At 39.8% G+C, this 16,145-nt stretch overlaps 2 protein-coding genes across 4 annotated transcripts; one reads left to right on the plus strand and one right to left on the minus strand.

Moving 5' to 3' along the window:
- Window positions 1-1,804: 1,804 nt before the first annotated feature.
- Window positions 1,805-6,965, minus strand: LOC137952110 (BTB/POZ domain-containing protein At1g30440-like). 3 transcript variants are annotated; one of them, XM_068799179.1, is made up of 5 exons: window positions 6,543-6,965; window positions 5,798-6,194; window positions 4,665-4,734; window positions 3,191-4,408; window positions 1,805-2,638 (listed from the first exon to the last, which is right to left on the minus strand). In XM_068799179.1, the coding sequence occupies exons 2-5, from the start codon at window positions 5,854-5,856 to the stop codon at window positions 2,096-2,098; spliced, it is 1,890 nt and encodes a 629-aa protein (XP_068655280.1). In that variant the 5' UTR covers window positions 5,857-6,194; window positions 6,543-6,965; the 3' UTR covers window positions 1,805-2,095. The 3 variants fall into 3 exon arrangements, with proteins under 3 accessions (XP_068655280.1, XP_068655279.1, XP_068655281.1); XM_068799178.1 differs by having other exon boundaries at window positions 6,321-6,965; XM_068799180.1 differs by lacking the exon at window positions 5,798-6,194 and adding an exon at window positions 4,826-4,923 and having other exon boundaries at window positions 6,543-6,964.
- A 3,245-nt stretch (window positions 6,966-10,210) lies between these two features.
- Window positions 10,211-15,881, plus strand: LOC137952269 (protein ALTERED PHOSPHATE STARVATION RESPONSE 1-like). Its single transcript, XM_068799383.1, has 5 exons — window positions 10,211-12,434; window positions 13,289-13,473; window positions 13,732-13,955; window positions 14,094-14,421; window positions 14,978-15,881. Exons 1-5 carry the CDS (start codon window positions 11,672-11,674, stop codon window positions 15,431-15,433), a joined length of 1,956 nt encoding a protein of 651 aa, XP_068655484.1. The 5' UTR covers window positions 10,211-11,671; the 3' UTR covers window positions 15,434-15,881.
- The last annotated feature ends 264 nt before the right edge of the window (window positions 15,882-16,145 follow it).

Genomic DNA, 16,145 nt, shown 5'->3' on the forward strand with positions numbered 1-16,145 from the left:
TCACAATAAATGAAAACCGATTAGGAAGGTTGATTTCAAATTGCAAGAAATGAAAATCGATTTAGAAGGATCAAGATCAGAATCTCCGAGTTCGAAGGAGAGATGCTTCGAACTTCAAAGAGAGAAATGCGGAAGATCCGGTTCTCCACGTTGAAAGTCATTTCAAGAGGGAAGATGCATCATGCATGCAGACGAAAAAATCATCCACGAACACGAGATTCAGATAGATCAAGACGGACAATTCTGAAGCATTGAGAATCAAAACCAGATAGGAGAGATTGACCATAAATTTGACTTTTCGCTCAACGATTCAACAAAAAGCTCGTCGTTCAGATTTAGCAAGAAACGTAGAGAAATTCAGCACAACGTACAGCGACTTTTTATCCATCTAAAAGCCGAAAAAGGAAACGGAGAAGAAAAAATCAATCGGATAAACTTCTTTCTGGTACAGATACTACTCCATTACCTCAATCTAACATCAGAAACACCAGAAATCCTCCGGCTCAAACGCTAAACACGACTGAAATACATTCTCCTCGTCGCAAGGCAGCTATAAAAAACGACACTGAAAGCTTTTCATCAGGTCGGCACAGCCACTAAACTACAAATCGAATCAAACGAACCTTTGATACAATCAAAGCTGATCAAACGATAATTCCAAACCCGTCCGAATCCGTCGACGTGAACAAAAAGTATTCATGAAATAAACCACAATATCCTAGCTGGATAAGAACTTCTACGTGGCGGAAGAATCAGCAATATTTTATTCTACAGAAAGTGAAAACTTGAGAATCTCCTGAGACGGGTGAGAGATTGGTCTGTGGAGTCGAGGTGAGCGATTGGAGAATATTTGAAGTAATTGTCCTGAGCTCCAAAAGGAGAAATTTGACTCTGAGGGGAGAAAAGAGTTTAAAAAAGGAAATTCATGGCAAACGGCCGCTGACCAAAGAAAAGCGTGAGCTGAGCTAACAAGACCAACTGGTTCAACCTGGTTTAATTGCCCCGGTCCCTGTTTAGGTAGGGGGAAAAAATCAGTCAATGATTTGACTCTCTATCACAACTCTGAACTCAGGGTGACCCGATCCAACTCGAGTTTTGAAGAAGAACTCGTTCTATCTAAAATTAGTGTACACACTCCAAAAAAAATATCCACATATTTCAACAGAACACGTCATCCGTCAAATGCCACTTTGGCATTGAATTGATGACATGGCATATTCCATGTCATTTTTTAAAAATCTTTTAACAATAGTTAAGAAAAGAAAATAAAATAAAATAACAATTAGATCATTTTTATTCCAAAAATAATTAGTAAAAATTAAATAATAATTAAATTATCTTTTTTATTAACTATTTTTTAGAATAATAATGGTCAGGTTCCGAACAGACCCTTTAAGGAATTGGTTTCCTTCGTATCTGAGTAGGGTTGAAATTTAAAACCCATCATTGGGTTTTTGAGCTAGGTTGGATCAGGTTTCCGGTTAAACCCGAGTCCGATGTCCACCCCTAAATCCCTACCTTAAATCAAAATCGGATCAAATCAAAATCTCTTTTTAACCCAACCGGTGATCATCCCTAGACCTTCTAACCCCAAGAAAATAAATTTTACAAGTGTGTCCGCCTTTTCTTGATCAGGGTTGCATTCGAACTGTCAGAGCAGTTGAAAGGAACTGAAATTTTTTGAAGAAACTTATTTTGGGTTGCAAGAAATATATCACAGAAACTTCAATGTCGAGAAGGGATAACACTCATGCTTCTAAGTACAATTACTAACCCAGGGAGTGAAGAGCTGAACACTCGGTTGTCTAATTCAAGAGCTGCAGTCTCAACCCATTTGCCATTTTTACTATAAGGATTACAGAAAGAAATGCACAGGAGTTCCCAAGGTGCAAATTTTGTCATTACTGTTATGATGAGGCCTGGAGCTGTGTAGATATTTTCACATCCCCTTCAATGGTTGAAAGAAACCAAAGCAAAATGACACAAACCATGAAGGAGATGGAATCAACAGTTCCCGATTTAGAGAGAGGAAAGAAGAAAAAACAAATAAAAAATACAAACAGAATCACCACGGGTTGAGAAAGGAACATCTACCTTACCCATCAACAGACAAGTTCTTCTTATGCTTCCCATGTCCGTCTTTCAACCTCTCCACCTTTAGTTTTCCACTGTTCTGGTCGTTAACTGAGTCGTCTTGTGCACTGCACATCTGTGACTTAATCTTGAATCCAAATTTCTTTGATACACTGCTCCATGCACTGCTTCCCTTCCCCAGCTTTTCTATCTCCTGTCTCATGTTTGAACATTCCTTCTCTAGCTCTGAAACATGCATTCTCATGTTATCCATGTCAACTTTCAGAACTTGGTTTTCTCTAACTGCTGAGGTCCACCCCCCTTCATTTGACCCTGCGAAAGCACTCCTCAGTGGCCTAGACCCCTCTAGGTTGTCAGAGACAAGGAAGCAACCAGCTATCGAAGTTATCAACAGGAGTTGTTCAAAGAACAGGACTTGAACCACCACTCTGAGAGGTAGCTTCTCATTTTGAGCTGCATGGGTGCAGGCTTCTAAGGAGAGTTTTTGGCAGTCCATTAGACGGCAAAGTAACTCTCTCTCAGAGTCTGTGAGCCATGGGTGTGCCTGAAGAGTATAGAAGTGGAGTATTAAAGAAAAAAATAAATGAACTGAAGACACTACTATTCTTTTAAACAGTGTCAACTGTCTTGAGTTTCTCTAACACAGATGTTCAGTTGTATAAGGGTGTTCAGATCCTACTCGCTCAAAATATTTCACAAGGACCCTCCGTTTTCTGATTCCCCATGGGAGAGAAGATTTGACAGCAAGCTTCCACAATTACAATCGAAGCTCAGGCTGTTGTTATTAGCGCAAAAGTGAGAATTTTAGATTAAGAGAGACTTTAACCAATACATGCGGCTGGAAAAAGACACAGCATTTGTTGATTGACATTCTCAAGAAGATATTTTAACACCAGGATAAATATATTCAGTCTTTCTCTTCCCACTCTTTTTCTCTTTATTCCAAGTGCCTGCAGGCCACTTGGTTGAAAATTTGGGGAGCTTGATAAACAACTTCATATGCTTTTGTTTTAGAAATATTTATAAAAGAGAATAATCCTTCCCATTAAACAATACAGTGGGGTATCCGGAAACAGGGTAAGAATGTGTAGCATACCTTCAAGTATATGTCAATTGCACGATAAAGGTTGTCATCCAAAGGCCTAGCATAGTCAGGGGCAGCTGCAGCCAGTGACTGAAACTTTGGTAACTTCAAGTTAACATCTGGAGCAACTTCTGCAAGGTAACCATCAATAAGCTTAGCTACCATCATTATTGGAGTCAAAGAAGACAATCCCATCAACTGCCCATCATCAACAGAACATGGTGAGGCCCCACCAGTGCCTTGATCAAAGGCTAAAAAGTGTTCCAAAATCCGATGAACACATTCTACATTATAGAGTGTTTCCATGGAGTATGAGAAATTTGGTATTAGTAGATCTTCCAACACTGCCTGGTCCAACTGCATTCCTATTCTCCTCTCCAGGTTTGATATGCAAGATTGACTTGCTTTTAGAATCATGGCAGTCCGAAGTAAACCAAATAGAAACTTAGTGGATGTGACTCCCTTTTGCATGGGTAATAAGCTATCTATCTCCTCAAGCAGGTGTTTCTGCTCTTCTTCAGATAGTGAGGACACTACAGGTACCAGACAGCCACTTGATTCCCTTAGACTATGTCGCCTATTCAAGCCTGGAAGATATCTTTTAGCGTAATGGCTTAGGGACCCAGCTATGGTCTCTTGCTTGATGCCCTGTGATTCCATAACAGAGATTAGCCTTTTATAGAGAGGAAGGCTTAAAGAAGAAACATCTTCATACCACCAATCTGAACTAGCATTTATTGGTCTAGTTCCTGTGCTTATTCCATTCCGGAGGACAATTCCACCTGAACTCTGCACAGCCCCTTGTGCCAACATGGGCCACCCAAATAGGTTTGGATCTGTACAAGCTTTCACAGCGAGTGACTCAATACATCTCTTCACGATATTCAATTCTTCAGCATAAGGTAGCAGGTCCTCACATGTTTGAAGTGCCTTCATAGAATCTTTCCAACTACGTAGAACAACTTGGTTAAGGAAATCCTCTGATTGTGAGATAAGATTGACCTTTCCATACTCTTCTTGCATTTGAAGATGTTCAGCAGCACAACGTAGGCAAACAACATTGGAAGCAGTGAGTTCTAGCTTAACACCATAACAGAATTTTGCCACTAGTTCAAATGCTTCAGCTCCACCAGGGATGTCAGAAAGATTTATAACACAACCCTCTTCTCCGTCACCAGAGCCTTCATCAATTAATCTTTGTATGAGCCCTCTCCTGGAAAGCAAGAGAAGCTGCACGACAGCATAAAAAATAAGATTAGGTTACCGAAAGGTAGAAACAACCATGGTTCTCCAACTCATCATCCCCTATTGGTCTGAGAGTCCCTCCGAATCACGCTGAATCCAGACCCAGACCTGGTGAACTAACCCAGACTCCATTGGGTCCAAGTCAAGTCCTGAATTCTGGTCACAGAACCCTGGAAACAACACACAGAAAATAACAACGATTGATAGTTCCAGCTTTGAAGATCATTGCAGAAGGACACACCTTGTGAAGATGAAAAGACATTTCACCAACTTCCACAACAACATCACTTGGAAGACCAATGGGACAAAACCTACACAATGAATAAGGCCACTCAAAACATCAAAATTATCTAACAAAGAGAATGCAGCTGCTTATATTACTAATGCAACAATTCTGTGTACCCCAGGAAGCAGATTTCATCAAGGTGCCCATGTTAGAGAACTTCATTATATGGATTTGATGGAAAACTTTATTAGACGAAAGATCAGCCAGACCTAAACTGCAAATGAATCACATAATCATGATGAGTGAAGACCCTGCAAATACATGTACAGCCTAACTGCAAATTTTCAATAGAAACAAAATATACAATAAAAGAAGGACCTGAAACCAAATCTTCGAAGAAAATGTGGAAATTGAGGTCTACTGTATAAGAAAGCAATAAATTTAAAAAAAGAATAATAAAGAAAACAGAATGCACGAATAGAAGCACAATTTAACCATCAAAACAAGTATGGAACAACCAAAATACTTATCCTCAAAAAAGTCTAAAACTCAAAGAAAAGAAAGAAAGAAAAGGAACATACCCCAAAAAATAAGGAAAACAGTGTAAATTTATAAAGTTGTCATCACAGACGATGCATGGAAATTTGCTTCACTTTCTACACAAACAGTGGCACAAGTTCCAAACAGAAGAAGCATCACAGAGAGAGAGAGAGAGAGAAGATTTAAGGATCTGTATTTCCAAATGATTGCAACATCTACTAGAATTAGTGATGTAACAATCGGTCATTTTAGCCAGAAGTGAATTCATGAGATGGCAAATGAGCATGAAGCAGAGGACAACTGAAGTCACAAATTGCAAATTCTTGTTTGCCATCTTCAGGGACTTGTACATACTGCAGAAAAACTATGCAATAAAATCATAACAAATCCTGATTTCAAACTATCTAAAGACAAAATTAACAGGAAAAAAGAGATGTCTTTTTTTTTTTCAAAGGAACAAATTACTGTCTCCCCGTAGTGTAGTCAATCAGATCTATACTTAGACTAAGATTTTATTCTGATACTATAAGGGGAAGAATGTATGAACAGCACAAATATAAAAAAACCAGCATCATGCAAAGATTAGTAGATGAGGAGAGAGGACACACCAGGCCTGCCCTTGCCGCTGAAATGCGTCAGATTTCGATCCTAGCTTCATACAAGTCATTTCTTTGAAAAATTTAGCAAGAATGACGATGGGGTTTTGAGAAAGAGCTAATCCCCGGATAAATTATCCCGAAAAACATCTCACTCGAAATAGGTGGCATACACACACCAAAGTCGGTAAAAACAAGACAAACAGTATCGTTAAGTTTAAAGCATGATTAACGATTCTGTCTGAGAACATCAGACCGGAGATTAAGTCAAGATGAACTGCAATGCACGTCACAACTGTCGAAAGCAGGACGTGGAATTTCACCGGCAACCAAGCTGAAACTGAGGAGACAATCCCAAGCGCATTAGAAATGCGACCGGATTCGCACTTCCAAAACCACCCCAAAAGTCCTAAAACATACAAAAATTCAGCCCCTGCATTAGATATTTCAGCTGACGAACAAACCAAGAAAATATTTCCTGAAACCAAACCACCAAAGACGAAAGAATTTCGTTCCAACTCAGAGAAAAACTAACCCCGCAATGTCACAGAATCAAACACCCATAAGAGGGCAACACCCACACACCAGAAGACCCAGAAACGCCTAATTTCATCCTTAACCACCAAAATAACCAACTCTAAGACAAAAGACCTTTATCAATAGCCGCCGACAAAACCACCCGAAGATTCCGCGCAACGCAGATATCATGAAATAAATGAAAAATAAAGGCCTTCTGGTGTTTTTTTCCTCAACTAACCTCCACAATGAAGTTCACAAAGGATCAAGAATTGCATCAGACGCCAGAAACAAACACTTTTAGAATCACCCGGACAAAGAAGGACTCCCAAACTCACTTCCAGACTAAAACGCATATCCCACCAATATCTGCCCTGAGCAAACAGCTGGTACTTATAACTTCAACCAGGAAATGATGAAAAAACAGCAGAAAAAAGACAGACACTTTTACTGTTCCCTGTTTCTGCATCAAGCCTTCAACTACTCTACAGAACATCACACTGCAAACGCATGAAACGCAAAACCCATCTGTCAAAGGACGAGAAAACCGAGTGGGGATCTTCGGTTTCAGCCGGCTCATTTCCTTTTAGTACTCAATTCCGAGAATCTGGAGAAGAAACAGTAATCGAAATATCAAACCGGAAAACAAAAAATGCACTAATAATTAATGAAAATATGAATGAATAAACAATCAAAGAAGGTAAATTTGCATTAAACAATGGCGTTAGAAAGCAACAGGTACATCGGTTTTTCATCCAACTGGACCGTGTGGGAAGATTAGATGACCCAGAACAGAGAAAAAGGAGAGAATTTTATTCCATTTCGATATTCCCTCCCAGCTTACCATCAGATTAGACAGTCCCTTTCTATCTCCATTTCGGGACTGGTGCATTAAGAGCGGGGCCCACCTTTGGGCCAAGCCATTGTGGACCGACGCCGTCCCACTTCATATGGAGCCACCCTGATTATATTTGGGCAAATCAGTGGAAGAGGGTGCGTTAAAGCAACCGGTTAGATGGGTAGAGGCGGGTCGGTTCAGATCGGGCCTAGTTAAATTGAAGAATTAGACGGGTTGACCCGAATTTGATGGTTAGAACCAAACTCGGAACAGGTTAAGACTTCAAATCATCCCAACTTTAAAATATTTAAAAAATAAAAATAAATATAAATTTATATATATAAACGCTACCATCCCCGACCCGACCCACAAAACGAAATTACAAATCCCAACCCAAGTTTTCGGGTCCCCTTAAAATCCAACCGTGCCCACGCCTACTATTTTCCAGCAGTTCTCTTACTCCTCCCCTCGAACCGCCCCAAGTACTTGGAGTGAGCTAACCGGATATCATATCACCCGGTTCGAGTCAGGTCTCTGATGCGGGTGGCATAACCCTGGTTCTTAGTTAAATTTTGCCGCCCGTGAGCGGGAACGCATCCTGAAATGAGTTGACTACGATCTTTTCGTGGTCCCGCAGGACCACTGGTAGGAAAATTTGATTTACCAAATTCCGGCAAAAAACAAAATAATGAACCTGCGGTTTGCGGCGTAGGAACCCAACCGAACCGAATTGACCTAGGATTTTTTTTGTTTTTTGTATGGTTACCTAATTGGCCGTGCGGTCTGCATCTATCATTGTCTCAACTCACTGAGTTAACTTACAATTCAGTTGAGTTGACTCGAGAATGTAGATTAGGATTAGAGTCAATCTTGCCTCTTTTTTTTATTCTGGCCTGTGTCGCAACACTGTGGTTAATAATGAGTTACCACATAGTAAAAAAAACAAAAAATTACCGAAAATTTTATAAATTTACATGGAATTTCATGAAATAAATTTAGAATTTATATTGAAGTTGTACTTTAAATATTTTTAAAAAAATTAACGTTTTTTAGATATTTTAAATAATTTCCTTTAGCTCTATATTTTATTACCTTTTAAGAAAATAAGAAAAATAAAAAAATCAATTATTTTCAAGGTTAGAAAATCATGACTTGGTGACTTAATCAAAATCTGATGACTGACTCACTCCTCGATAATCTGAGATGTGTCAACTCAGTGCTATCCTTCTAAAACCTTATAATAGAAGAAGCACACTAGCTAATATGGGGAATACATTATGCTTCCCCTTTTATTCAAATACTTGAAATAAAGGTCAATAAGAATAAAAAAAAATGGGATGAGACCTTCCTTGAGTCACCCTGTAGAGGGGAAGACTCCATGCCCCTTTCAACATTCTCTTTTTATAAGGATTAAAGCAAAAAAAAGGCCTCCAATGCAAGAGAGGTGAGATTGACTCACCCCATTTTGTTTAATCTTTATATATATTAAATATTTTTTTATTAATATTACTTGCTTTATGTTGAATTTATGGAAAAAAGAAAAAAAATCACTGACTTATTGTAATTTGAGTACAATGAGTCTCTATTTATAATAGAGGAAACAAGTAGAACCTAATTACAATTAAATTACCCTTATCCTATATATACCCAAAGTTAAATAGTAAAGATAGTCCTAGAACAATTGAACATAAATAAAAGATTAACATAACTAAAATACCTTTAACTGAGACTCTTATATGAGATCTCCTTTTATGAGACTCCAGTAAAACTCCATCATATTAATTTTGGCTTTGTGAGACTTCTTACTATAAGAGTTATATAAGACTCTTCTAAATTTACTTTTCAACACTTTTTGAACATTCTAATTTTCGTTATAAATTTATGAGAAATTTTATTTCATCCATTTATTTACCAGTTAAATCCAATCTTCTTTTGTTGCAGCTTAAATAGGTATTGGAATAAGTAGAAATACTCATTAGTTTACACCCCTAAATACCTAAAGAAGGAAATGGATGGGTTAGTGAGTTGGAAACGAAGTTGAAGTCTTTGAAGCATTGGACTCTAAGGAGGGGTTAGTCCACAATGAAATGGAGTGAATTCCCCTCGCATTACTTAGTTCATTAAAAAATAGCGTTAATGTAGAAAGACTTGAATTGAAGTGAGATTACACCATTTCATTCGTTCAAGAAAAAACGGGGGAAAATTGTTTCCTACCTATTTTGCGAATCATCAGTTTTCCACGCGCGATGCTTAGATCTACGAATTCATTGACTAGCATTGATGCTTAGAAGATTTTAACCACACAAAAAAAAAAAAAAAGAGTAAACAAGATTTGTTTTCCAATGTAAATGTTCTTGTTGACCTTTTTTTTATGTGATTTTTATTAGACTAGTCCCCATGTTAGCCTATAGAAGGTACATGACTAAGAGAAACCAAAGGTTGTTAGAGGCATGACTCGAGAGAAGGAATTTAGATTTGTTTAGTCTATTAGCTACTATTGAAACTAGTCCCTTCCGATCATATAAAAAGGATGAATGAGACACATCCATTTCGTTTGATTCGGGAGTAGGGATGGCAACGGGTTAGGTTAAGGTTAAAGTCGAGTTTTGGGTTTCCAACCGCGTCTCCACCTTGCCAATCCATTGTGAACCTTCTTCATGCCAACCTATCTAGTCGATATAAATCTTGTACCATGCCCTTGAAAACTTTATCCCAGCTCAAACGGGTCCGGTCCGGACAGGTCCCCTCCAACTCGCCCCGTCACAGTCCCAACCGGGACCCGGTCCGAGCAGACGGAATTGCCGGGAAAATGGATGGATAACGTACTTTACTCGATTTCCCACTGAGGTTTAAAAATAAATAAATGCTGTGGGTGAAATGAGCATCCAAAGCGCAGTTCGTCGCTATCATTTGGCATTTGGCTGTGGGAAGTTACAGCTTTAATGGCAGCCTTTCCCGCGCCCTTCTTCCCGCCGGTCGCCACACCATAAAGGTGTTAGGTTCCTCGACTAAACTGACTCGTTGCTTGGATTCCGCAAGCATTTCTGGCACTGCCTTCTGGACGCCCGAATTCCCTCTTCCTTCTTCCAGGAACGGCTCATCTGTTTGCAGTTTTTTATTGAAATTTCGGGGTAGAAATGGGATGACATCGCGGAAGAATGTCTTGCTAGGCTCTGGAATAGAAGTATCCGTATATCGTCCTCGGCTCAGCGTCCTCTACGAAAGATACACCCGCAGTAGGCGGGAGTTCTGGGATCGGGGATTGGCGAAATTTGTGCTCGGAGGGGTCTTTGCGTGAGAAGCAAGAACGTTAATAACGAGAAGAATCCTTCGTAAATGTTGCTTTCGAGTTGCATGAAGCGGGTCAGAGCGACGTTTTTTCGTCTTTTTGACTGAATTATGGGTGAATTTCTGGTCGAATTTCGCTTTTTTTGGACCTGCAGGGTTCGCGATAGGTAGAACGAATACTGAATAAAAACGACGAAAAAAGAGAGGTACAGGAGAGGAAAAATTCCCTAGCTCGAATTCCCGACACTCTGGGTATAGATGCTGTTGAAGCCGTAAAGGAAAAAATGCTTTGAAATTGCAGAAAGTTGGTGGCCCTGCGTCTGACTTTTTGCTTATTTCTCTTTCTTCTCTCCATTTCCTTCTGTAAAACAAAGTTTCCTTGCTATAATTTTCACTGTTCTCGACTCAGAACCGGCAAATCAGAACTGGAGCTCTTCTGAACCCCTTCGAAATAAATCATGGCAAGAAAAGCTTTGAAGATATGAGTGGAGCTCGTAATAATTCACAATCTTTAGCATCTCCGGCTCGCCGGTCATGCTGATACTGTAATACGTGCTTTTCTGTACATGCTTCCTCAGTGGAATGTGTAGCATCGCACAGGAGACGAAGCAATGTTTGCTCTAATGGCGACTCTCCTCTCTTTTCATGTAAACGTGCGCATCCATGGCTAAAATGCGCACATAGAGTCACATGTGGAACCTTTTCTCTGTGGCAACGTGTCATAATTGATGTCATTGGAGCGTTCATGGATGCCCATCTCTGCGCGGATATGTAATGGAGTCTGCTCGTGCTCTTGATATTCGTGCCTCAGCAAGTCGACGGTGTTTTTCTTTCTAGGGCTGGAATACAGACAAGCTTCAGTATAAACGTCGCAATTCTTTTTCTGCATAGGGATTTTTTTATTAGCTCTGTTATCCTCTGGATTGTTTCCAACCCTAGTTGTGGCAGAAGATCATCAGCATTGTGTTGTTTTCTGCTGTACTGAGCTGCAGTCACAGACTCTCTGCTGGTCACTGTTTCAAGATTTTTTGTTTATTCTTCTTCTCCTATCCTGTAAAGTTTGGAGTGAGCTGAAACGACTATAAATGCAAGATACATTGGAGAAAGGATTTCCACGCGATGAGGATTTTTTGGATACTTCAGTCTGGTTTTAGTAGCACAGAATCTGTAAAATTGGACATCATTTGGTTTTAGTAACTACACGATGGGTGGTGCAGTTTAAGTTTCTAAAAGACTGTTTAACCATGGGTTGTGCAGCATCAAAGATTGCCAAGGGGGAGATTGTGCAGAGATGCAAGGAGAGAAAGAAACTCATGAAGCAGTTAGTGGGATTAAGAGGTGAATTTGCTGCTGCTCAGATGGCGTACTTGCGCGCACTGAGGAATACAGGAGCGACTCTCAGACAGTTCACCGATTCAGAATCACTGGAGCTTGAGAATGTGTCTTTCCCCCGCGCCCTACCTCCATCTCCTCCTCCACCATTACCTCCTTCACCTCCGCCTCCGCCACCGTTCAGTCCCGATCTGAGAAGGTTAAATGATGATCCCAAAGCAGGACCAGCTCGAGAAGATTGCATTGTAATTGATGGCAACAATATCCGTCCCCCACCACCTCCTGCAGAGTTTTGGGACCCGTTCGACCCTTCTCCTCCGGTATATCAAAAGGACGTTACTCAATGTGATGAGGATGAAGATTGGGTGGATACTAATACAGAATTCGAGGAAGAAAAGGAAGCTGATGTGAAGGAAGTTGTATTGACAACTCTTCCGGATAAAACCCCGGCAAGAGAATTGATGGATGATACTTCTTCAATGTTGAGCTGGTACACCAAAGACACAGACACAGCCATGGTAGTGTGGCGGAGTAAAAAGACACTGGCAGGTATTGTTAAGGAGCTGGACGATTATTTTCTTAAAGCTTCAGCGGGGGTGAAAGAACTAGGTGTTCTTTTGGATACCAGTGCAAGCACCCGCACTCAGTTTGACAATAACGCCAGAGAATCCAAGGGTACGAATTTTTCTCCATTTGGATCTGTTTGCATGTTTGCGTGAGTCGTGTTTTATTGTAGTCTGGCGAAGTCATCTCATACATTCTGAGAAAATTTCCTTTGTTCAGGATTTTTAAGATATTATTACTCTGTTGGATTATCTTTAATATCTTTGTTTTAACAGTTCTTAGTAAAAACAGAGAAAATAATATCTTCTTTATACCAATTTGGCATAGTAAGTGCAGAATGCCATTAGGCCTTTGCTACTTGAGCATTAGTACCGGGGAAAGCTAGAAGCCAAAACTGAGCTTTGATACCTCCTTACAATTGGGAGAGCCAAGACTCTCTTTTCATTGAAGTAAGACATCTGTTTGTCCAGCTTTCAGGGGAAAAAAAGTGTTCATAAATGTATCCAAATAAAATGCTCCTTCCTACTTGGAATAGCACAAACTGTACCATCTTATCAGATTTGCTTTTTGCATGACCATGACCTTCAGGATTGTTGCTGGTAATTAGCTATCTATGTTGCAGCTGCCTATTGGTTATTTATCTTTCAATTTTAAATGACTATTTTACCTTAATATTGTGCTTTTGATTTCTGTAGTTTGCTATTACCGTACAGAAGGTCAACAAAACTGATGAAACCATTCATTATAGTGTGAAAAATTACACTGTATGGCAGTTGATGCATTTGTCCTTTGAACTTGCCTTCAATTCTTTAGTTGTAATATATGATATAACTTTGACGGGTTTGTCTTTAAGTCATTTGTCTGGTAACTAATTAAACGAAAAACAGAATTCACTAGGAAAGCATTAGGTAAATAGTTCTGTTCGGACACTTGGTCAAATACTTGAGTTCTACTTTTGTCTACAGGAAGGAGCTGTAAATCTGCTAAGGTCTTCAGTGCATTGTCTTGGAGCTGGTCTTCAAAGTTTCTTCAGTCCAGTAGAGATTCTGTAGAATTCCATACATCTGAGGAGGCCTGCAAACCTTGTGCCCATTGTGAAACACTGGACAAACTTTACACTGAGGAGCAGAGTCTCTATGAAAAAGTTAAGGTAATTGCCATGAACAAGCGAATGAGCTAGCAGAAAAAGCATCTTGATTTGGACCAAAGCACAAAACACTGTTGTTCTGTATTAGCAGAAATATTTTATATTTCTTTTTCTTTTCAATATTATGTTTTGGTTTCACCCCCCAGGTTGTTGCTTGCAAACCATCCATTTGTAATTCAGTCGATACTCAGTTTATGATTCTCCAATGCTCAAGAATGAGTTTTAAACTCTTTTCAAACTGGATGACTCTTTGCTTTGCAGGAGGAAGGAATTGCTCAATTGCAGTTTGAGAAGAAGACTTTATTACTACAGAAACTAGAAGCTGGAGAGCATGATCAGGTTGGGGCTGAGAATACCCGATCAAGTATACAGATTTTGGAATCTGAGATCAGCTTTCTGCAGCATTGTATTAGTAGAACATGTTCAACTATAATGAAACTCAGGGATGAAGAGTTGTATCCTCAAGTTGTTGAATTGTCTTCCGGGTAAAGGCAGAGATATGAAATTATTTAGCTATTGGCATAATTTTGTACTGTTTTCAAACACCTCAAAACCATAGAAAAATCATTGCATCCTTTTTGGCTTTTCCATGCTCTTGAGAGTTAATCATTACCCATTTGCAGGCTCATGCAGATGTGGAGGACAATGTATGAGAGCCATCAGGTTCAAAACCATATTGCTCAGCAGCTGAATAATATTGGCAACTATCCTAGTACTGAACCTACATCAGATTACCATGTTCGGGCCACATTCCAACTAGAAGCTGAGGTGACATCTTGGTATAACTCATTCTGTAACCTTCTGAAATCTCAACGTGATTATGTGCGGGCCCTCAATCATTGGATCCAACTCACCATGTACCTTCCCAGTAGCCAACCTTCAGACACCTCATCTGAAATCCATGCCCTCTGTGAAGAATGGCAGCTTGCCCTTAACAGGTTACCTGACAAGGTATGTGACTTCTCTCAGGCAACATTGTTGTGATAACTAGTACTAATAATTCCTAGCAATGGAGCTTGTAGATAACTAGTACTAGTAATTCCTAGCAATGGAGCTTGCAGATAACTAGTACTAGTAATTCCTAGCAATGGGGCTTGTAGATAACTAGTACTAGTAATTCCTAGCAATGGAGCTTGTAGATAACTAGTACTAGTAAGTAGTAATTCCTAGCAATGGAGCTTGCAAATGTTTACCTGAATTAGAACTATGACATTGGTGTACTTGTTGGAAGGTTGGAACATGAAAATAAAATAAAGATGAAACATCGAGACATGGAAATGCATCATTTGTATATTCAAGTAAAGATTGACTACTTACATAAAAATGGCCTCAAAATAAAAATCCTTGACCATAACAACATACCTGGTAACGTCCTTGGGATCGATTTCAAGAAATATTTTAGTCGTAGATGCTGCATAGTGGCAAGGTACTCTGCAGTGATTTACACATTGTTGGAGTAACTATCCAATGAATAAAATAGGGTGAATCTTTTTTTAACTCTTAACAGGTAGCTGGTGAAGCCATTAAGAGCTTCTTATCAGTCATCCACTCCATAGTCTTGCAGCATGTTGAAGAAAGAAAATTGCAAAAGAAGTCTGACAAGCTCCAGAGAAGGCTTGAAAGAGAACTGCATTTGCTAACCAAGATGGAGACGAAGTTTAATGAAGACCCATCTGCTAACCCCTCTTCTATTCTGAGTCAGGATCATCCATTATCAATAAAGCGTGCAAAAGTGGAAGCCTTTACAAAAAATGTTGAAGATGAGAAGGCCAAGTATCTGAATTCTGTTCGTCTTAGCCGTGCCATGACCCTGAACAATCTAAACACATGTCTTCCCAATGTCTTCCAGGCTATGTCAGGCTTCTCAAGTGTATGTGCTCAAGCATTTGAAGCCATCTGTGGACTAGCCAGGCCAGAAGATGGTCAAGATGGAACCGTGCAATTCCAACCAGTACAAAGCTGAGAGGTTGGATTCTAAGTTTTGCACATAAAAGCAGTATTCACAGACGTATGCTCTCATGAGGAAGGGGAATAAACTGGAAATTGGTTTCTTTAAACATTTGAGGCAGTACATGGACATTCTGAAGTGATGCGCTTGTTGTTCTAATTGCAGCAGCTGCTAGTCCTCTCCTCTGGTTTTGGGGCCGAAAATATTATGAGGAATGATGGCTATTGTGGTTTCATTAGTCGTTCATCACATCTCCAATCATTTTGAGTAAATAGGGTCTGCTGCTTCTGGTTGCTGCTTCTGGTTGTAATGGCTTGATTTATTTTAAATGATCGATTTATTTGTAAAGTTACTTCTTTAGCTGCCTGCTGCAATGTGTTTCTAGTATATACTACGAAATGGATGCAGGAAGAGGAGTCCCAACACTGAAATAGAGAATTTCTAACCCATCTCGCTGCTGCTTATTCTCCATTTACTGTCAATTTTATCTCCATCGTCCTGCATTACTTTCCACTCTCTCCATCGTAGTAGCTACTTTTTTTCGTGCGAGGCGACCAGAGAATAAGGATGAGGGGCCTTCACCTGCCCTCTTGTCTCCTTGCCGAATTGTACTAGCAGCTCCTTATTAAAGTGAAGTGGTGGGTTGTTATGTACTAGCCATTTCTTACTAAAGTGAATTTACAGAGGGCGGGGCCTCTTTATTCTCCGGCGGCGACTGTCGTACTCC

The sequence above is a fragment of the Aristolochia californica genome, unplaced genomic scaffold, assembly GCF_029961685.1.
Source record: "Aristolochia californica isolate CCGP_79_NKW_82.1479 unplaced genomic scaffold, dmAriCali1.0.hap1 SCAF_15, whole genome shotgun sequence".
NCBI classification, from domain to species: Eukaryota; Viridiplantae; Streptophyta; class Magnoliopsida; order Piperales; family Aristolochiaceae; genus Aristolochia; species Aristolochia californica.

Excerpts from the sequence above, each read along its gene's own strand:
- LOC137952110 (XM_068799179.1), bottom strand. The coding sequence starts at position 5,856 with ATGACTTGTATGAAGCTAGGATCGAAATCTGACGCATTTCAGCGGCAA. Across the intron at positions 4,409-4,664 it reads TGTCTTTTCATCTTCACAAG|CTTCTCTTGCTTTCCAGGAG; the intron begins GTGTGTCCTTCT and ends GCTGTCGTGCAG. Across the intron at positions 2,639-3,190 it reads CAATTGACATATACTTGAAG|GCACACCCATGGCTCACAGA; the intron begins GTATGCTACACA and ends TATACTCTTCAG.
- LOC137952269 (XM_068799383.1), top strand. The coding sequence starts at position 11,672 with ATGGGTTGTGCAGCATCAAAGATTGCCAAGGGGGAGATTGTGCAGAGA. Across the intron at positions 12,435-13,288 it reads TAACGCCAGAGAATCCAAGG|GAAGGAGCTGTAAATCTGCT; the intron begins GTACGAATTTTT and ends TTTTGTCTACAG. Across the intron at positions 13,956-14,093 it reads GTTGTTGAATTGTCTTCCGG|GCTCATGCAGATGTGGAGGA; the intron begins GTAAAGGCAGAG and ends ACCCATTTGCAG.